This window comes from Apodemus sylvaticus, chromosome 6, assembly GCF_947179515.1.
Source record: "Apodemus sylvaticus chromosome 6, mApoSyl1.1, whole genome shotgun sequence".
Lineage (NCBI taxonomy): Eukaryota > Metazoa > Chordata > Mammalia > Rodentia > Muridae > Apodemus > Apodemus sylvaticus.
In genome coordinates, this window is record NC_067477.1 from 115,262,718 (window position 1) to 115,285,125 (window position 22,408).

General features: G+C 54.2%; 1 protein-coding gene across 1 annotated transcript in view; it reads left to right on the forward strand.

Annotated features, from left to right (window-relative positions):
* Nucleotides 1-1,015: 1,015 nt before the first annotated feature.
* Kcnk3 (potassium two pore domain channel subfamily K member 3) overlaps nucleotides 1,016-22,408 on the forward strand; it is a 35,595-nt gene continuing 14,202 nt past the window's right edge. The window contains exon 1 of the mRNA XM_052186217.1: nucleotides 1,016-1,448. Coding sequence (XP_052042177.1) covers nucleotides 1,166-1,448 — 283 coding nt within the window. The 5' untranslated portion in view covers nucleotides 1,016-1,165. The remainder of the gene's footprint in view (nucleotides 1,449-22,408) is intronic.

Consider the following 22,408-nt stretch of genomic DNA (forward strand, 5'->3'; position numbering starts at 1 on the left):
CGAGATGGGGTAAGTGGCCACAGCTACCAGCCTGGGCTTTCTCAGCCAGTCCCCAGGGCCTGGTGCTAACCTGGGAGGAACCCGGTGTCAGGAGAGAAAGCTTTCCCTTGAGTGTTGGCTCCTGTGTGTCCTGGGCCACAGCAGATCCCTGCCAGTTTCTAAGCTAAGCTAAAGGCTGCAACACGGGAAGCATGAATAACCTGAGGGGGGAGAGCTGAGCCCCAGTCCTATCCCCAACTCTCCAAGTGTGTCCTATGCGTCAGGTCACCTCCTATGCCTCAGTTTCCCTGTCCACGCACTAAGGAGTGAGCCAAGATCCCCTTAAGCCTCAGCACTATGACTGGGGCAAAGGTAGAGAAAGGGGATTGCTTTTGGGGGCTGGGGGCTGGCCCTTTCCTCTCCTCTTTCCGCCCCTTTTCAGGACATTTGTATCTCCAGCACTCACAAGTTTCCCTGTCTGTCTGTCTCTCTCTTTGCATCATTTGTACCGCATTTTCCTGACAGATCCCTCTTTTCCTGGATCTGTGTGGTTAGTCTTCTCTAACACCACACACACACACACACACACACACACACACAGGCCCCTGCTCTGGGTCCTCTCCCTTCCCTGTAGTTATCTGTTTTCCTGCCTAGTTTTCTCTGGGGCTGGCGGGCTGGATCTCTCTCTCTCTCTCTCTCTCTCTCTCTCTCTCTCTCTCTCTCTCTCTCTCTCTCTCTCTCTCTCTCTCTCTCCCTCCCTCTCTCCCATCTTGCTCGCCCCCCCCAGCTCTCGCTCTCCCTCTCGCTCTCTCTCTCCCGCCTCTGTCCTGCCAGGGTTCTCCCGCTTGGTCCCCCTTCCCCCCGCCCTCGGCACGGCTCCCCAGTCCTTATTTGGCTGGGCGGGAGGGCAGGCGGGAGGTGGCGGCCGGCGGCCGGGGGGGCGGGCGCGGGGGCGGGCGGAGGAGGGCGGTGGGTGGTGCTGAAGGGACAGCTCCGCGGCGGCCGGCAGCGGCGGCGGCGGCGGCGGCGGCGGCAGTGGCCCCGGGGTGCGGAGCTGGTGCCCGGCGTGGAGATCCGCGAGCGCAGCCATGCCCCAGGCCGCCTCCGGGGCAGCAGCGGCGGCGGCGGCCGGGGCCGGGGCGCGGGCCGGAGACGCCGGAGGGCCGGCGAGGACCCGGGAGGGACGATGAAGCGGCAGAATGTGCGCACGTTGGCTCTCATCGTGTGCACCTTCACCTACCTGCTGGTGGGCGCCGCGGTGTTCGACGCGCTGGAGTCGGAGCCGGAGATGATCGAGCGGCAGCGGCTGGAGCTGCGGCAGCTGGAGCTGCGGGCGCGCTACAACCTCAGCGAGGGCGGCTACGAGGAGCTGGAGCGCGTCGTGCTGCGCCTCAAGCCGCACAAGGCCGGCGTGCAGTGGCGCTTCGCCGGCTCCTTCTACTTCGCCATCACCGTCATCACCACCATCGGTAACTACACTCGCCGCGCCGGCGGGAACGGGGGCGGGGACCTGGGATGCTGGGGAGCCGCCCGCAGCTGAGGGGTCCCTGCGGAGCGGGGCGGGTCGCCGAACCCGCGCGCTCCCAGCGGCTGGGGCTCAGACCGGTGTGTCTGCTCTGCGGGGACCCCTGACTCCGACCTGTCTCCAGTCCGGCCAGCCCTAAGTTGGCCTTGCCGGGCTGTACGAGGGCCCCAGGGGACTTAAGTGTGTGAGAGGGACAGGAGCGACCGGCCGAGGCTCGGGAGGAGGGGTGTGGCCCGGGCTAGGCCCTGGGGCTGGGCACCCAGAGTGAGCGGCCCGAGAGAGCGCCACTCCTCCGTGTCCCTGACGCTGGGCTTGGGCACCCGGGTGTCCACACCTGCTGGGCGTTGGGGAGGCACGTAGATGCCCGAAAGCTGCACTCCGCGACACACGGGGCCACTCTCTAACTGCGACTGAGTGCTGCTAGGGAGGGGGGTGGGGTGCGTGTGTCCGTGTGGGTGTGGGTGTGTGAGTGTGTGTCCACCTCCACGAGTTTGGGCTGCACCAGACAGGGCCTGTAATTCTCTGAGGGCAGCAGATCAGGGGCTGGAAGCCAGATTCGGTCCTGTTAGCCTTCTTCCCCAGTGTCCCAGTAAAACAGTCACCTCACAGGAAGGGCTCCACTTCATTTGCAAAGCCGGGGCAGATCATGCTGTAGGAGGCCACACGCACACCCAGCTCCTCTGAGAACATGGCACACAGGTATACAGAGAGAGAGGGAAAGAAAGAGAGAGAGGGAGAGGGAGGGAGGGAGGGAGGGAGAGAGGGAGGGAGGGAGAGAGAGAGAGAGAGAACAAATAGATCAAATAGATGTCTGTCTGGAAAAGCACCTCCAGCCAGGCCCTTCCTTCCCTGTGTTGAGGTGTCCAGCCAGGATTACACAGCGTAACCATTCCCAGGACCCTGTGATTGCAGTCCAGCTCCATCCTAACCCTCTGCATGACCGACCTTGGTCAAGTTCCTTCTCCTCCCTGGATCTTGGGCTCACGTCCCAACATGTAGAGGTTGGCCAGAATGATGTCAAGGGCTCTTCCCAGCCCTGACGTGCTTGGACTCTGAGATTGGGAACCCACCTTCCCCCAAAGCCATTGGGATGCCTCCTCCGTGAGCTGATTCCTCCCTCTTCCCCACCCCGTCTCATCCTGACCCCCACCCCCTTGCCTTGGCCCAACTCCCAGGGACTCATTGCCATTTGGCAAAACCCATAACAAGATGGCAGTGTTTTCCTGGGAGTCAACAGGAGAGGAAGTGGGTAAAAGACAGAGCTGGACACTGTCTGTCCACTGCAGAATTCTGTTCCGACGCTCTGTTGCTCTCCAGCAGTGGGGAGAGGACTCCCAGATACCACCTATAGGACAGATTTGGTCTGAGCCCCTTCCTTCCCATCCCCGCTGCCACTTGCCTGGTTTGAAGAGCAGGTTAGCTCTCCGTGCATCAGAGTGGGGCCCTCTGTACGCCTCTCTCCCTCTTCCCATACCAATTGCCCAATTAGTACAACTCTCCTCTAAGTCCCCAGGTCCCAGCTTCAACCTTAGCACCACAGCGAGTAGCATCCCCTGGACAATGCTCCCAGAAAAAAAAAAAAAAACAAACTAAACCAAAACTCCCAAAGCTGAGCTGCGCCAGTCCCTTCACCAAAGCCCACTCAGGGCTCCTCACCCTGCCTCCACCTCCATCGCCTCTCAGAGAACACTTTACATCTTTCTATCCAGCACATCTTCTCTTCTGACTCCTCTTTGCTCCCCGACTAGCCCCCTGCGTCCAGTTTAAGCCCACCCTCCACTCTAAGCCTCGCAGGGCCACTGCCCTTAAGGGCTGCAGCAGGATTTACTGGCCAGATGGCCTAGGTGAGCTGGTGCGGGCTCTTTTATTTACATCTTAAGGGTGTGATTTGCTTCGCCTTTTTCACCACGCTGTCATGTTAATGCCCATGTAGGCAAAGGCCATCTCTGCGTCTCTGGGAGCCAGCGTGTGTCCATCAGCCGTGAGCAGTGGAGAATACTATTGATGGCTTAATGTGTGCAGAAATGGCAGGCATTACCCCTTCTCCTCCAACCCTGCTGTCGCTTTCCAAATTGCCTGTGGTTCTTACCTAGAGAGATGCTAAGCTGGTGCTAGCAGCGGGACACCCTTCTGCTGGTATTCATTTAGACAGTGCTGGTCAAGAAGAAGATGTCACCCCGATTGCCTACTCCCTACCCCATCCAATCATCCATGGCTTTTTGTCACCTCTTGGTCTGGCTCTGCCACCTAGCTGGAAGCTGTTCTTGGGGTGGTGGCGAGGATGCCTGGAAGGGGTTCTGTGTGAGAATGTGGTCAGCCTCTCCTTGACCCATCTGCCTCCTCGGGACCATCTTGTGGCCAGTCCCTCCCGATAAGACTGTGGAGAAGTGAGAGAACCTCTCACTCAGGCAGCCTCTAGTGGCCACAGTGGTGTTAGCGCTTGGTTGGATCTCAGCCTTCACAACTCAGCCTAGTTATCAGATCAGGGCAGGGATTGTTAGCCCTGTTAGTCAGAGCAGTGGGTAGGGGTCAGGGAAGGGAAGGGATCTCCTGCCCAGAGCCACCAGGCTGGTGAGCAGCGGGCTCAGAAAGGGAAACTGGGACTTCTGAGTCCACACCCAGGGCCGTATCCCTGCTGGGCTCTCGGCCGCTTCCTTTGCCTCCATATGTCATGAAGCCCGGGCCCAGCCAGGCCTGGCAGAACTACCAAGTGCCTAGTGATGCAACTTGCAGGATACCCACGGGAAGCCCTGATTGGTTGGAGGTCAGCAGGGCCCAACTTAGTCACTCACCTGGTTAGTCACATCCTCCACTCCCACCCCCTCATTTCTGGCCTCACGGCTGAGGGAACCCTTCCTTCCCTGCTCCCCAAGTTCACCAGACACAAATGGAAACTCTTTCCTTGGGAAACCTCGCCCTCCCTAGCTGTTGAGTCATCAGACTCCTCCAGGACCCAGCCCCCTCTATTCATAGCCCAAAGCTGTCAGAGCAGGAAGGGGCCTGGAGATCAGCTGGTGCCTTTGCTTCCTCCTACAGAGAAGACATGGGGGGTGGGGGTAAGAGTCACACAGAAGGGGTTCAAAATCTGTCTCCCAGCTCCCCCTGGTGCCTCTTTACCTGTTATTATTTGTTTGATTCTATTTACTTATTTTGTGATGCTGAGGATAGAACTCAGGACCTCCTGCGCGCTAGGCAAGTGCTCTGCCGCTGAGCTCCTCGGCTATTTTTATCACCACGGTAGCCACCATAGTAATGGCAGCCTTCCTTTATTATCTAAGCTCTGGCGGGCTCATCTGGGCGCTTCATTTGTATTCCCTTGTTAAGTTCTGCCAGTCCTTCAAGACTGACCTTATTACCCCCACTTTCCACTAAGCAATGGAAGACTCTAAGTCAGCCACTCAGCCGTGGCCTCAAAGAGTAAAGCACCTGTGCAGACTCAACGCCCTCCCTCCCTCCCTCTCTCTCTCTCTTCTTTATCCATCTTAAACCCAACCCAGATCCTTGGGTCAGGAGACACCAAGACATCCAAGCTGGTGCAGCCCTAGCTAGGCATCCCAGAAGAAGGGACCTCTTGTTGCAGCCTGCTCCTCTCCCACGGCCTAATGACCCCAGAGCCAGATCAGTGCCTGACACCTGGATGTCCCTGAGGCTATGTCAGGCTCACAGGTGCTGGTTCTCCCACAGCAGGCCTGGGAATCTTTCTGGCTCTAAGGCAACTAGAGACCAGGTGATTGATCTGCTGATGGAGCCCAGGCAGGAAGCCTGTATTGTTGCTTTCTGGCTCCTAGCCCAACCCCACTCCCACCCCCTACAGCCCCCCCCCCTCCCCACTGAGTACAGCCTGCTGTGGCTCACCCTGCAGCATGGTGACCCTGGGACTGAATTCAAGCAGGTGGCCCAAGAGAGGAATGGTGCTTTTTGTATCGGAAGTGACCAACCACTTCCCAAATCACAGAGCCCTATAATAAGAGTGAGGGCTACATTAGGGACATACAGCCACTCTAAGCGCTCAGTAAGTTCCCCAAGGTTACAAAGCAAGTTGAGCACTTGATGAAACCCATAGCCAGCCTACTCTCCTCACATCACGCATCTCTCAGCATTGCCTGGCTCAATGCCCACAGGCTAGCCCCTCCATCTTAACTCCACATACCTCACCTTGGCAACCAGGGCTGTGGCTTCATCCGAACCCACCCTCTATTGCCTACCCTGCTTTGCCCCAGCTATTAAATCTTTCAGATCTCATCTTGTTAGTTATAAAATGAGAATGAAATTATCAGCAGGAAGTAATACTTTGATGCAAAGGACATGCCTGGTAGAGTCGATATATAATAGTATCTGTAATGTTTACTATCATTAACGCTACTGCTCATGGAGTATGCCTTCTCCCATGGAGTCCCCCGTGGAGGGAACTGGCTCTTTCTCTGCAGGGTTACCATGGCAAAGCTACCTTCTTAATACATAAGGTCATGAGGCAGGGGTGGGAGGGCAGAGGGCAGCTACCTCATCCTTTTTGTCTTATTCTCCCAAGATCCTACAACAGGATCCCTTTTCCTTCCCCATGCCTGGAGCCTGCCTGACATGCAGGCTCAAAGGTTATGACCTCTTCTGAGCAGGTAGACAGTCAGAAAATTAGGGAGGACGCGCGAAGGTTCCTATGCTAGGAGAACTTGTTATGAATTGGACGAAGACAGAAAAAAAAATATCTAGTTCCACCCAGCTCAGTCTCTACTGGTCTCTATGACCCTCAGTTTCCTCTTCTAAAAGTGGGTATATTTTGCCAGAGGTCTTCTTGCTTGCCCGCCCGTCCAGTTCCCACGCATTCCGGTGGGGAGCTGGAGGTGTTGGAGGGAGCGGAGGCGAGAATCGGACAGAAATAGCAGGCACACGACTGGCCACAGTAGGGACAGGACAAACACAGTAAGTATTTTCCAAGGAAAACATAAACAAGCACAGATGAATGTAACGTGGATCCCCACTCTAACCAGCCTTCAGCTGGCAGCACAGACCATGGGTCTGCGTGTCGATTTCATAATAATTTTTAAAAACTGAAAATGATTTCCCTGTGGCCAGCCAGCAACCAGGGGAGAGAGAGCAATCTCTTAACAGAGGCCACGATGCTGCCAGTCTAGGCAAACCTCCGCAGAGGAGCCAGGGTGGACGGCTCCCCTCCCGCCCTGCATCCTGGCCTTGGGCTCAGGAAATTGACATGTGTCTGCAGCAGGCCTGCTGTTCCCCACCAGCGTTCCCACACTACCCTTGCTCAGAGAGGTTTGGAAATCTGCCTAAGACACTACAGAAATAAATGTCAGCCCCGGGACTTACCCCACCCCCCAGCCAGGCCTGGAAGTGGTTGGGTATCTTTTCCGAGAGCCATTCTTTTCCATGGTGTCTCTGTGATTTCTTCTATGTGAACCTCTGCGAAGATATAGATGGGGCGCCAGGGTAAAGGCAGGGCAGTTTGCCCAAAGAGGAATTAGCTCAAACCTCTTTTGTGCTCACGGGACTTGAGAAGGGTCTTGCTAAAGGTCGCACGGTTAGCATCAGAGCTGGGCTTGCAGCCCTGTTTTCTGACCCCTCTGATAGCCTCTGGTTCTCAGCAAGCCACATGACAAATGCCTGTCGTGGCAGCACAGAGAGCAGTCAAGCACCCAGCTGCCGCCACCGCCACCGCCACTGCCACCGCCTCCCAGGCCACGCATGCTCTCTTGCTGTTTAGAAACTGCAGGGGCTTGGATAGCTGCCAGGGGTCTCCAGGGACCTGCCCCTCACCTGGAGTTGTCCAGGCTGTGGCAACTGCCACAGGCCCATTCTTCACTTTCCCGTTTGCTAGTGTGTCTTAGCATGGGTGAGAGCAGGCAAGGTCTCCTGGCCTGGTGGTCCTCTGTAGCAGGGCCAGGCCAAAGCTGGTTTTCCACCTCTGTAGCAGGGCCAGGCCAAAGCTGGTTTTCCATTCCACCCTCACTCTTCACAAAGGTCTCTCTCTCTCTCTCTCTCTCTCTCTCTCTCTCTCTCTCTATCTATCTATCTCTATCTCTTTCTCTCTCTCTCTCCAAATTCTCACTATATACCTCTGCCTGGAACTCACTGTGTAGACCAGAGTACAGACCTTGAGCTCAGATTTACCAAGTGCTAGTATTAAAGGCATGTGCCACCACTTCACAAAAGGGGTGTCTTACCACCCCTGTACCCACTTCTGCTTCATCCAGTGACACAGTAAAGTCCCCTGGGAAGTAGGAACTAGAGTTGGTGCCTAGAACCAGAGGTCTCTGACTCTGTCTCTCGGTTTCTGCATGTGTGTGCATCTCTGTCTCTTTCTCCCCACACCCCTCCTGCCCACAGAGGCAGACCTCTCCCTAGGGAGTTAGTGAGTGTCTGGCTTCCCATCTCCACAGAGTCAGGCTTCACCAGAGCTTCTCTTGGGATGGGCCTGCCCTGGATGCCGTGATTTAAGTGCAAATTCTGAATGGGTAGCTTTCTTCTAACACGAACGGCCTGAGAGTCTGAATTCATAACAAGCTTCACGGGACACCCGTGCTAGAGATCTCCGAGCCACACTGCTTAAAGTTCAGTTAATTGTAAGTAATACAAAGATTCTAGAAATAGACACAGGCATGGAGAGGCACTCTTCAGCCTCATGGTCGGGAATACAACACATTTCTGAAATCATGACAAAGGTCACCAGAGTCCCACATCTGGGTCAGATCTCCTCCTTCCCAAATGTCTTGGAGAAAGAGACACAAGAGGGAATGAAACTTGTAAAGGGACGGGGGGGGGGGGGGGGGGCGCGGTGCTGTTACAACTGTATCAGCTCATGAGCTGAATGAGGAAGGTCTGCTCCAGGGGCAGCCCCCACACTGCAGGAAAGGGCCAGCCGGCCAGCCCTCTGCCCTCCTTCCCAAAGTCAAATGTGCGTGCCAGCTGGCACTCTCAGAAAGAAAAGGCCAGAGATGTACCTCAGTGGTAAAGCACTTGCCTTGCATGCCCAAGGCCCTGGGCTTGATCCCCAGCTCCAAAAACATAAAAAAGACAACAAAAATTATCCCCGAGCTTTTCTATAGGAAAGCTGGCAGAGAGACAGCAATGGCTGAACGCTGGCTGGAGACCTGGGGGTCTGCAAGCTTGTAGTTCTCCTGCTGCTGGTTGGGAACCTGGGGGTCTGCAAGTTTGTAGTTCTCCTGTCACTGGTTGGGGACCTGGGAATCCGCAAGCTTGTAGTTCTCCTGCTGCTGGTTGGGGACCTGGGGGGTCCGCAAGCTTGTAGTTCTCCTGTCGCTAGTTGGGGACCTGGGAATCCGCAAGCTTGTAGTTCTCCTGTTGCTGGTTGGGGACCTGGGGGTCCGAAAGCTTGTAGTTCTCCTGTCGCTGGTTGGGAACCTGGGGGTCTGCAGGCTTGTAGTTCTCCTGTCACTGGTTGGGGACCTGGGGGTCAGCAAGCTTGTAGTTCTCCTGCTGCTGGCAGCACCCACACCTGGGGAAGCAAAGACCTAAAGAACCCGAAAGACCGAACTCAGAAATTCCCATGCTGTGGGCACTGTGGATCTAACACTCTGGGCTCAAAAGTCCATAGGATGGGACCTGAAGGCTACACGCCCTTCCCTGGGTATCACGCCACTGGGACCAGATATTGAATGTAGGCACTGCACGCAGTAGCTGTACTGGGAGGGGGGTTTGGGGAGCATGGAAGAGGGGGGGCCTGAGATGTAATGAAGGGCCTACCCAGTGGGGATAGTGGCACCTAGGAGTCTGCTAGCTCTTGTCTGCTGCACGTCCCCTACCTGTATTCTATACACATGTACACACACCATAACACACACACACACACACACACACTGCACACACGCACACACGCACACACGCACGCGCACGCACACGCACACACATGCACAAACTCCTGAGATCTCTGGAGACCTAAACACCAGTGGGAAGCTGGCTCCTCCCACCTGGCCTCTGCCTGTCTTGATCTGTGCCAGAGTTGTCAGACAAAAATGGTGCAGACCTAGTGTGGCTGCCCAATGCGCAGTTATTTCTCACAGTTTGGTGTCTGAGAAATTCTAAACCAAGACACCCAAAGATTGGGCATTTGGTAAGAAATGGCCTGCTTCCTGGATTTTAGTTGGCCTTCCTGCTACCTGCTCAACCCAGGCACTGCATGTAAGGTCTCATATATGCAAGGCAAGTGTTCTACTGAGGCACTATGTCCCAGGCCCTATATTTACTTTTGAAACAGGGTGACCAAATTACCTAGAATAGCTGTGGATTTGCTCTGCAGCCCAGGGAGACCTCAAGCCTATAATCCTACGTTTTCAGAGTAACTGAGATCATGTCATGGGCCTGGTTCCACCTTCTCTTTTGCCTGGGGGGGGGGGGCGGGCACGGAGGGGGTAGGGGGAAGGCCTGTCTCTTTTTACAAGGTCAATGATCCCACTGAGAAGGACTCCACCCTCATTTCCCAAAGCCCCTCCTCCAAACATCAACACCCTGGGAACTGAGTTTGAACTTGTAGATTCGGGAGTCTGTAGCACTGTCTCCAAGGACAGTATAACACCAGGAGCAACAGCTGGGTAATCATCCCCTCAGTCGAGAAGGAGCCCTGCCTCCCATGGGCTGGGCCCAAGCAGGAGAAGCTCCACAAGTCCCATCCCAGAGCTCAACACACTCAGCCTCTTCGCACCAACGCGTGTGGAATCCTTTCCCCTCAGCCCAGCAGGTCACCTGTGTTTGCAGACTTTAGAGGGACATTGACGACCCGGGAAGTCAGTCAGAGGAAAAAGCAGTATGTTGAATGAAGGCATGTCCATGGCAGTGGTGCACAGCATGGTTGAAAGCCACTTGGTGAGGAAAGGGTTTGTTGGGCTTACAGGTTACAGTCTGTCACCGAGCCAAGCCAAGGCAGGAGCCCAAGGCGAGGCCCAGGAGGCAGGAGCCGAAGGCCAACCTCCCGGCTTGTACAGTTTGTTTCTTACACACCCCAGGACCACTTGCTGAGGAGTGACACCACCCCCTTCTGATGAGGCCTGCCCACATCAGTCATTAATCAAGAAAAATGCAGTACAGGCCTGACTGTGGGCAATCTGATGGAGACATTTTAACTAAGGTTCCTGATCCAAGATAACACTAGCTTGTGTCAAGTTGGCCAAATAAAAGCCCTCCAGGAGAGGCGTCGTGGAGAAAAGAAATTTCCCTTCATGTTCCTGCCAGGCTACAGGACCAGACTTGTTCTGAGTAGATCCATGGGGTTAAACACACACACCAGCAGGAAGAGACCATTAAAAAAAAAAAAAATCTGTCCAAAGTAAGTTAGGTTTTGTTAAAGTTGGCCAAAGATAGCTTGTGCTGCCTCAAGAGGTGGTGAACTCCTCGTCTCAGAGATCATACAAGCTGCTTATGGTAAAATGTCCCCTCCACTTACTCCCCCAACCACAACACACACCCCTGCTGCCGCCACTACCCCCACCGTGCATCCGTCAGCCAGGGAAACAGCACCAACAGAAGATACACATGAAGTATAAAGAGGCAGACTGCAGGGGACTAGCTCACAGTATGGAAGGGTGGGCTTAGCATAATCATAACCTAGGGCTAGCTTGTTCTCCTTCACTCGGTCAACTGATTATAGACTATAATCACATTTACAAAATACCTTCCTAGCATTCCCCAGATTGGCATTTGAAAAGCTAGGGGCTTTGGCTATAGGACCATCACACTACATTAGATTAGATCACAATGGCCAGCTTTTAAGCTTCATCCTATCCAGAGATGCTTTGAGTCCTTGGTTTTCACTGAGGCAACCTGGGGAATTTGTGCACCCAGAGTGGAATTAGAGAGCCCTTCCGAATAGAACAGGCTCACTGGCCTGGCCTTCCCCTCTTTGGTCTGTCTTTAAAATCTCCTGAGGTAACCTATGTGTGAGGCTACATATGAGATACTACAAGATCAGACAGCTAGAAACCAGGTCCTTGCTCAAGGAGCTGGGGTCTAGTAGGGTTCTGGGAAGTAAGTCCGAGTTGGCTGGTGTGCGTGCTGACTCCCAACGAAGCCCCTCAGATGGGCAAGAGGTTTTCTGCAGTGGCAGGATGCTAAATGTTGAGTGGGGCTTCAGGGGTGAAGACTGGCAGTGTGACCTTCAGAGAGCAAGGTGGAGAGGCCAGGAACAGGACACTCAAGGCTCTGGAGTGGTGCTTCTCAACCTTCTCAATGCTGTGACCCTGTAGCACACAGTTCCTCCTGTTGTGGTGACCCTCGACCACAAAATTAGTTTTGTTGCTACTTAGTAACTGTAATTTTGCTACTGTTATGAATCATTATGTAAATATCTGTGTTTTTCAATGATCTTAGGTGACACCTGTGAAAGGGCCACTTGACCCTGCCCCCACAGGGGTTGCTACCCACAGATTGAGAACCACTGCTCTAGAGGCCAGCTGGTGGGTTTGATTTGACAAATAGTACAGGTGAGGAATGGCTAACTTGTGTCTCTTGCCTGGGTCCTAACCGGTGGGTGCCTACCAGCTAACCCTGTGGACGAGAGTTCAAACCCTTCAGCCTGGTTATCCAGCACTCATCAGCCAGTCTCTGGAAACCACTTGTGCCAGTCCCCCTTCATAACCAAAAGTCCACTCGGAAGGTCAGGCCAGACTCAGGCTCACTGAGGTGTGCTGGAGCCCATGCGAATGCACTTGAGCGATAGGACATGATGTCATCCAACATGGTGTGGATCTTTTCTGTAGGGTCCCAGGTCCCTGCTGTGAGACATCCCCCCTCATCGCCTATGTGTCCTTCCCTCAGCCACACGTCTGGACCCCATGCATTCCCTGCTTGACTTCAGCTGTAGGCTCGGAAGCTTGGCATGGACTCAGTGATGGTTTTCATGAATATTCAGGCTCTTTCCTGGCCATGACTCCAATTCTGAAATGGCCATCTCAGACCCATCTGTGGAGTCACATTTCAGCCTTCCGGTCACAGGATCACCTGGGTGCTTTCTTCAGGGCTCTGAACTGTCAAGCCCCATGGGACAGCCTGGAAAGCGCATCCGTTCCCAGATGGGGCCAGCCTCCTCCTTCAGGACAAGGCCTAGTCCCCTTGCCCCTTTGGAGAGGCTCTCTCGGCTGTGGGTAGTGACAAGGGGCAGAGAGGTTCAGGCAGGAGCCAGCCCATAAAATGTGCTTCTGCTCTTGGGTGTTCAACGGAGATCTAAGAGCTGACAGGCATCAACCTCACTCCCAGAGCCTGACTCAGTTTCCACAGTTATACACAGGGCAGTTACCATGAATTGGGTCCTTTGTATATCAAAACTTTATTTTACAGATAAGGCTCCTAAGGTCTGGGGAGGAAGGATTCAGGGAATGCACCCTGAGTGTCCTTGGTTGGCAAGTGGCAGATAGAGCCATGTTCTCCATGCACAGACTCGGTCACACTGTATCTCTCCCAAGCCTCCCATCAGCCCAAGGTGTGGGCATCATTACTTCTTCACCAGCAGAGAGAGAGGCTGGTCTTGACTCCGTAGTGAGTGATGGTGCAGCCAGCACCAAGACCAGACCTTTAATCCAACCCCTTCCCCAAGAATCAAAGTGTGCTCTGCCCCAGGGCATAGCTGGAGGAGGGTTATTTTCACGTCATTCTCACGGTACAGATGTGGTGGACCTCACATAGACAAACACTAGCCTATGGGGGACAATGGGACAGTGTGGTGGGGAGCTGTCTCAGATGTGCATTTGCCAGTGCCATCCCACTGAACAGGGACCCCTTAATGAACACTTCTCAAAGGAGGCCCTGAAGAAGAGGGCCTTGTTGAGGCTTCTCTGCTCTCCTGTGAGGAGAAGACAAGTTCTGTTGTGCTGTGTAGGAAGGCTACCCAGTTCTTGGAGCCAGAGCCATGGTGTGAGCCCCTAACCTGGAACTTGATTCACATTTTGTTCCTGAGGTTTCATCGTGATTTCCGTCACATCGCATGTTGAACCGAGAACCAAGGCGAGCTAGGCAAGCAGTCCTTCACTGAACCAGGTCGTCAGCCCTGTTTTTGCTTTACCCTAAACCTGTGTTTTGATTTTGATTTTTCAGACAGGGTCTCACTAGACTGCCCAGGCTAGCTTTGAAAGCACTCTGTAGCTCAGTTGGGCTTTGAAGTCAAGAAGATCCTCCTGCCTCGTGCCCCTAAGTACCTGGGGTCGCAGGCCCACACGACCTCGCTAGGTGAGGCTCATGCTTCAGACGCCCAGGTAATGGGAAGAGTGGGGAGAACTTGGTAGGACCCGCATTCTTTCTCTGGGTGGCTGGGCGGCTCCGCCGGTCATGGGAGTTACTTTGCTTTCTTGGTTTCCTTGGCATCTCAGAAACTCTGAAGGAGCTGAGGAGGAACACACACACACACACACACACACACCGTGAGCTCGAAGGCTCTGAGGTGAGCCAGGAGGGAGAAGTGGGTGGATGGAGATAGTCATGTTAAACCTTCCCCAGAGGACAAGGGGCAGTAAGCGGGCCTCAGAGGCCCCTGGGGGCAGCCTGTGTCCACCCCTTCACAGTTATCACTCTTACTTTAGTCCAAAACAAGCTCAGGGAAGGGGGGTTCAGGCTGCACAGGCGCCATCAGCAGAGAACAAATGGCTCGCCCTGCGAATCAGTGGATCTCCCACTGTAAGTGGCAGCAGAAGGCCGGGTTCTGGGGCAAGAGCTCCTCTATGATCCTCCCTCAGGCCAGGTCAGAGGGAATTCTAGGACTCGAGTGCAAGCCTCCTTCCCTCAGCTCAGCGCCCTCAGAGTCCCAAGCAATTGTGTCCCTACTGTCTCCTTGCCCCGGCAGGGTTGCTCAGCGGACACACAGGCCAGCGTGTCTCCTCTGTGAACTGTGGGGAAGATTTTAGCTAAGGGCAGCTGAGCTAAAAAAATAAAATAAAATAAAGGGACCCATGGGATGATAAGGTCACCTCAAATGACAGAGGGGACTTTGAGAGTGAGAGTGGTCCCCTCCACTGTGTCTCTGCTTCTTGCTGGCTGTGATACTTGGAGCAAGCCCCACGTGACCCTAGCTTTGCCTGTGAAGTCTAAAGCTAGGAGATGCTCAAGAGTCCAGTTAGTCTCTGTTGGCTGGAGACCTACCTGGCCTCCCTTCCCAGCATCCTCCAGGGAAGAACACAACCCAGGATTAAGATCTTGTCCTTACTTCACCTCATGGTGCCCAGGCCCTGGAAGGACTTCCTCTGTAGCTAGTCCCAAGAGTTCTACACAGGACCTCCAAGTCACCCGTTTCTGGAAAGAGACTGATTCTAGCTGTGGCCAAAGTCCAGCTTATCAGCAGAGAGCGGCCACTGCCCCAGCCTGTGGGACCACTAGAATGCAGGCGCCTCACACAGGAAAAGGAAGGGGAGTTGCTCTAGGCTGTCGGCTTCTACAGGAGCCTCGATGGTGAGCTCAGGAGACAGCAGAGCGCCAGGTACCTGCTGCCCCAAGGCAGTGCCTTCTGAGCAGGTGACCAGGAGGAAAGCTGTAGACAGAGTTGTCTGGGCCACAGACAATGCAGGGCGTGCACCGATAGCCAGTTCTGCCATTTAGACCCTGGGATGACTCTGACATTGCGTTGGTGGGCCATCCTTCACGACCCACCCAGAGAGCCCAGCCCCTTGAGCCCTCCGCGTGGTTTGCAATGTCAGAATGCTGGTGGCAGGTGGCAGGTGGCAGGTGACCTGTGGAGCTCACTTTAAAGTGACTGTCGTGCTCACTTTATCTTGTGCTGAGAGAGATGGGAGTGGCTCACTCAGACTTTGGGGAATAAAACACAGATGGGCATGAGATACAGCATTCTAGAACTCTCCGGGGTCCTTCAAACTCCTTGAGGTGTGGTAATACATACAGCCTTTCCCTCTTGCAGATGAGATGAGGTGGAGCTGGGGAACAGGAGGGGATGGGGTGCACAAAGCCCAGGCACCCCGACTCAGCCCACACTCCAGACACTCTTGTCTCCCGCTACCTGGCTGTTGCAAGCATCTTCTAGGCATCAGGAACAGTTCTGGACCCCAGAGACCCACCCCAGGGAAAAGTAGCCCCTGCTGTCCTGGTATCTGCCTTTTAGGGGAAGCAGAGTCTATAAACTAAATCGTGTTGTGATAAAGAAGTGTAATCTTACCCTGGAAAGACGGCTCAGCTGGGAAGGGTGATTGCCATAGAGTCTGATGGCCCCCCCTACATGCTAGAAAGAGGGAATTGACTCCCATAAGTTGTCCTCCGACCTCCACACTCAAATTATGATATACATGTCTGTGAACATGTGGTCGCAAATGCACACACACACACACATTACACATATGTGTGCAATAAATAAATAAATTTATACTCTCTCCTCTCCCTCTCTTTCTCTGTCTCCCTCCCCCCCTCTCCAAAATCATTCTGTCCAAGAGGGGAGGCAGGTTGCAGAAGCTACAGTCCATAACTCACAAGGAGAACTGTGCTTGGACAAGGCGATGTCACAGGAGGAGATGATCACAGGCCAATTGAGGCCATTTGGAAAGCAGAGGAGATGGGACTCAGTGGGAAAGATGTCTGTGTTGGGGAAAGGGAGCAGCCTCTGGAGTTGGAGGGAAATAGAACAGGTCTAGTCCTGGGCCTTTGACTTGAGTGACAGGTGGCGGTTAATCACTTACCAGATGCAAAATGAAGCTGGAGAGTAGCAAGTTTGTGAGAAAGCTTCAAGGCTGCTGTTGGGGACATCCTGACTAATCGTGAGACAAGTCTGTGAAGGCGAGCCTGCCGCTAGAGGAGAAATCAAAGCTAAGACAGGGACTCAGGAAACACACATGATACTGAGAGCCAGGGGCCATGTGAGAGCAGCTGGGAACAGCTGAGTGCCCCAGCCTTCCTGTGACAATGGCAGACTGAGCACGGAAGGCCAGGGGAGGGGGGGGGACTGCTGCACATGCCTGGAATCTTCCAGCAGTGGGAGGTGGAGGCAGGAGGATTGAAAGCTGGAGTCCGTAGAGAATCACTATCTGGGAACCCTACAGGTTGGATTGTGGCTCAGTGACAAAGAGCCCAGGGTGGACAAAGCCCTGCCTGTGAGGCTAAGGAAGGAAGGAAGGAAGGAAGGAAGGAGAGATAGATTTCGGGGCAGTGGTTTCCCAAAAGTGGGAGGAGCCTAGAGAGAGAGGGAGAGAGCTGTCAATCTTGCCCACAGCTACTGGAAGGTCAAATCAGGAGACCACAAAGGGACAGCCGGTGGACATGTCACCGTGGTGGTCACATGAAGCTCTACAGATCCTTCTAGGCACAAGGGAAAGGAAGGGCTTGGGGATGGGTGATGTGCTTGTAGATTCCTGAATTGGAATTTGAAGAGAGGCGGGAGTGGGGCAGGGGACAGCAGCATGGCAGCCCCTCCTGTTTGCAGGCTTTGCAAACCTCCTGCAGAGGCCCAGGGGTAGTGGGCATTCGGTTCATTATGGTCCGTTATGCAAATGGTGCCACTGTCCAAGTTTATGGCTTGGGACACCCATCTCAGCTTTTCCTACATAGCGCCCTCCTTTACAGCCTGCCTGCTCTTAGCTGTCCCACCTCCCCGACATCGCCATCCTTTGACCCCTCCTGTCAATCCCCAGCCATCTAGACCTCTGCCTCCCCCACTCCCGAGAAAGCCGATATTTTTCTCTTTGATCCCTACATGCCTGTCATCTTCAACCGGGCCCCATATCTTTCCCCACAGTCAATGTAGGACGGCCTTCTACCCTATGCCACAAGTTGTCAGGGATGGGATGGGGTTGGAAGAATACCCAAGAGCCCTAGGAGATATCGGCCTGCAGGGCAATGGGCACTGGGCATCCAAGGGCATCTCTGGAGGAAATCAGAATGGACAGCTGGAAGGACCCTCTACCCTTCCCTGAGTGGGAAAATGAAACGGGTGGAGAGTGGTTATCAGAAATCCTGAATAGGGAGTTACTAGAAAGGCCAGCCGCCTGTCTGCCACTACCATTCCCACCTCAGAGAAAGGAACAGATTGGCACTCAGAGCTCTTTCCAGCTGAAAGTCATGGGTGCTGCCCAAAGACAGCATGGACTCAAGGGAGAGGACCTGGCCACAGCTAGGACTGTGCGCCCTCCATTGCCCTAACCCTGGTTTGGGCACATCCTCACTGCTGATCTGACCTCTGAAATGAGGAATATCACCCACAATCTCCTAAAAAGGATCATGCCTGACCCTCCAGGAGTGTGTGTGTGTGTGTGTGTGTGTGTGTGTCTGTCTGTCTGTCTGCCTGCCTGTCTGTCTGTCTGCCTGTCTGTCTGTGTGTGTCCGTGTCTGTGTGTGTCTGTGTGCATCTGTGTGTGTCCATGTGTGTCCGTGTGTGTCCGTGTTCTACCCCAGGCTGCTCCCTGGTTCACAAACCAGAAGATATGAGCAGAGAGGACCCAGCACCCAGACACCACAGAGGCCCAGCTCACTCCCTGCAACCCTGACAGGGGGCTGCAGTAGTAATTAGCTGCTCACACATCCCCAGGGTTATTTTTAAGCCTCGTTCTTCCCGGGTTTATTTTTAAAGTAACATTGGCACGTGGCTGGCCGGCTGCCCTTCCCAGGTGCCTGTGCCAATTTGGGCCAGGAACAGAGCCGGGCAAAATGAGACCCTTCCCCTAGAATCTCCCTCTGAGAGCTAGGGTTACCTGACCCCTTGTGGTATGGTTTCTGTTATACTAAAATCTACACTCTAGCCTAGGGCAGAAGCAGGCAGGCACCAGACCCCGGGAAGTTTCCATGCCAGGCGCAGTGTGACCTTGACCAAGTCACATCACCATCAGAGCCCAGCCTCCTCTGCTCTCAGTAGAACAGGTGATAGTGACACATACCTTGCTTGCTGTCAAAACACTCAAGAGTGAGCCCCAGACAGGCAGGGCACGCGGTGACAAACCCCCACGTCAGCAGGATGCCCCCCACACTCCCACTAGAGCCCTCTCAGGAGGAGTGCTGTCCCTCACCCACCTGCTCAGAGACCTTTCTTCTCATTTCCCACTGCCAGACACTTGGAGACAGTGTAAGAGAAAGAGTCCAGCTCCACCATATACTTGCTGTGTGACCTTGAGCGGGTACTTGACCTCTCTGTGGCTTAGTTGCTACATCTTTAAATGGGGATAATAATAGTCCCTACTGAATAGGATTGCTGGAAGATTAAATGAGGTACATAGATCAGCTTTCTCAGAGCGGGGCCTGGCACGTAGTAAGCGCTGTATAAATGTTAGCTCGGATTGTTTTGAACTGGGGCGGAGGAACGGTGACAGAAACATTTAATCATTTGAATAAAGTCAAGTGCAGAGCAAGTCAGCTTGCCTGGATTCTGCCCTGGGACTCGGGAGAGGGAAGGAAGGGGCCAGAGAGCACTGTAAGCAGCCGCTGGAGAGGGCTTGGTCCTGGGCGAGGCTGCCCAGGGTTGGAGTTCTTGGCACCATAAAAAGCAAGCTCGGGACACATGGATGGTTATAACTATAACTAGGCTGTGTGAACAGTCTGTGGGAGCCAGGAAGTCACTCCTGTTAGATGCTGGCTAAGCCCAAGTTCTGGGCTGTGAACAGGTGTAGATGGGTGGCCAGGAAGACAGGTGGCTAGTGAAGGTCATGGGGAAGGCCAGGAGAGCAGGGGTCAGGGGTGTGTGTGTGTGTGTGTGTGTGTGTGAGAGAGAGAGAGAGAGAGAGAGAGAGAGAGAGAGAGAGAGAGAGAGAGAGGCGAGCCTGAGTGAGTTGGACTGGGGATGAGTGCCTGCCTCTGGGCTCTCTAAAAGGCACCCACTGTCTCCAGTCAGGGACTGAGAATCAGAAGCCAGAGCCCTACCATCCCCTTTTTCATAGGAGCATTTGCAACAGGGCATAGGGTGAATGAAGTGTGTTTCCATAGAGTGGAGCCTCTCAGGTGACCAGGGCCCCCTTGGGGGAGAGGACTTAGAGGAGGAAGAAGACCCAATCACTCATGGCCTTCAAGTAGAGGTACTGAGGGAGGGAACACCAGTGGTTCTAAAATGGACCCCTCTCCCTTTCTGTTGCCTGCTTTCTGCTTCCCTGAGAGTGTTCGTCCTGTAGCTCCTCAGGTTCTTGCACTCTGCCCTGAATGGTGGACAGAGTCACCCTAAGAGGTCACATGGAGGCAGGCAATGTGCCGCAGTGTATATGTGCGTGTGTGCGCGTGTGCGTGTGCGTGTGCGCGTGCGCGTGTGCGTGTGCGTGTGCGTGTGTGTGTGTGTGTGTGCATAAGTGAATGTTGAGGGTGAGGCTACCACATCTGCAGAGTGGCTCAGGGGAAAGAAGGTTCCAGCAGCTGCTGCAGGCCAAAGTCCCTGTTGCCTAGAGTCCCTCTTCTCCCAGGCGCAACGCCAGCCTCCGCCATCTGAGCTCCTGAGCCCCGGGGAGCGTGCTGAGCCTAAGAAAAGCCTCCCTTCACAGCTCCTGGCATCTGCTCCCGAATTCCCTGCCAGCCCAGTGCTGTCTGGGCCACTAGCCATGACCAGGAAGGAAAGCAGAGAGCAGGTGATAGAGAAAGGATGCCCCAAGGCCTCTCCCCGGCCCCGGGCCATCCATCAAGACGGCCTCCATGCATCTGCTGGGATTCTGCCATAGAGGCTGGGCACAGTGGACCGGCATGAGAAGGACCTGCTTCCACCCACATCGCAATGCCTGGCAGAGAGCAGGGAAGACAGAAGGTGCCCTTCTATCAGCTAAGGGACAGGGAAAGGTGTGGCAGAAGAAGCAGCTCCGTATCTAATCTGGGAGGACAGAGGCGATCCAGGAGGGAGCTCCAGGCTGTAACCACGCAGTGAGCAAGTGCTCAGGGAAGAGCTGCGCTCCGCTCTGAAGCAAGGCTGGCAGGAAACCCGGGGTGAAGACTAGCTTGGGGTTTTATGGCATTCCGGAAGTGGAAGGTCCAGAGAGGAGTGTGTTGGATCCGAGATTTACAGCCCGTGTACTGGACCTGGATCCTGTCACTGTGTTGTGTAAATTCAGGAGATGAGGAAGATTTTGGAGTGGGGAGTAGCAACTCAGAGCTGTGCTGGGAATAAAAAAATATAGATAACAGACATACTAATAACACTTCCTGTGTCTTAAGATTCTCCAGCACACACATGCCAAGCCTTGAACTAGATACTTTCCACAGAGCCTTTCTAACCTTAGGGTCACTCAGTTGCCTAGTAAGATTGGACCTAGCCGGGCAGTGGTGGCACACATCTGTAATCCCAGCACTCTGAGAGGCAGAGGCAGGCAGATTTCTGAGTTCGAGGCCAGCCTGGTCTACAGAGTGAGTTCCAGGACAGCCAGGGCTATACAGAGAAACCCTGTCTCGAAAAACCAAATCCAACAAAACAAAACAAAAGATTGGACCAAAGATGCAGTGTGTGTGTAGCAGGCAGAGCTGCCCCCATTAGGAAGAAACAGCTTTCCAGGGCTCCTGTCAGCTGTAGGATGGACACTGTCCCAGCCCAGGGGCTTCACAAGGCTACACAGCAGTGGGACTGGAACATTCCCATTGCACAGCCTATGTGGATCTCTAGAGTTCTTCCCAGGCCCTCCCTGATGTGCAGGACACCCTGGATATAGAGTGTTGGACTGGGCATCCCATCTGTAGGGCCTGGAACTTAGCCAGTGCTCAATGGAGTAGGGCAAGCAAGAGAACTTCCGCAAAGAAGCTCTAGCTTTTATCCCAGATCAAAGGCCAGCAGCCAGAGCCAGGACTCCCTCCAGTGTCCAGCCTGAGCTACCCCTGTCTCTAACGTGCTCAGCCACCTCTGGTTTCTCTACCCACAGTTCTGACTTGCTTCTGCTTTTACCTCACTGTCGTCTCAGCTGCAACACAGGTCTTTATCACCCTGCAACTCAGCCCGTCCAAAGCTTACCCAGCCCCACAATCCAGTTCTTGAGTGAGCCCAAGCCTTAATACATAGATAGTATATGCACTCTCGGATTTGGTGCCCCACCCTTCTCTAATCCACTGTGACCTGGGCCAGATGACATTAAAAGGAGAGCTTGCCTAGACTCACTGAGTCCTCCACAGATGCCCTCTTCTGGCCCTCCTGGTACCTGCCCTCCACCTCCCCCCTCACCTCCAGCTCTGTCTGTTGCAGAGCCATACTGAAACCTCTTGGGGTTTCCATAGAGAACTTCAAGGGATGTTCTCTGAAAGGAAGGCCCTGGTGACCTCCGAGTTGTGGGTTCCTCAGAGGGACCACACCCAGGAGAGAACAGGACTGTCTCTTCCAGCATCATGTGATTTGAGCACCAACTATAACAGGGTGCCAGGGATCTCAGATCAAGTATTTAAATTATTGAGTTCTGCTGAGAGGGGCTTACAATCAAACATCTGCTGGCCAGGATATCCACAGTCTACTGATGACGGCCTTGTGTGGTCAGACACCTGAAAATACTTGAACTCTGAAGACACCAAAGGCTAAGGATGAATCCTAATCTTGTCCCCTTCCTTCTACATGATGACTTCCTGAGTATTTCCCCTCTCTGAGCCTTCCGCAGTCTCCTCCTCAGAACAGAACAGGTACTGCCCAGAGAGTCACCGGGAGGAGCAGAAGAGCTGACGAAGGGTACCTGCTTCCCTGGTGCGGAGAACAGAAAACCCAGGAGTTTACTTTCATTTCTGTTGCCCTGGAACAGCACGGGGGACAAAGTATTTGTTTTAGCACACAGTTTCAGGTTACAGTCCATCGTTGCAGGTACTAGGAGCAGCTGGCCTCACTGCACCCACTGTCACAAGCAGAAGGAAATGAATGTAAGTGCTTGCTTGCTTGAGCTCAACGCATTCTCTACATTTACACAGTCTGGGTCAGAAGCCCAGGGAATGGTGCCGCCCACAGTGGGTGAGTCTTCTTATCTCCCTCAAAGGAATCAAGACAATCCTCGCCCCCTACCCCCCCCAAGGCAGACCCAAAAGGCAACCTGATTTAAACAA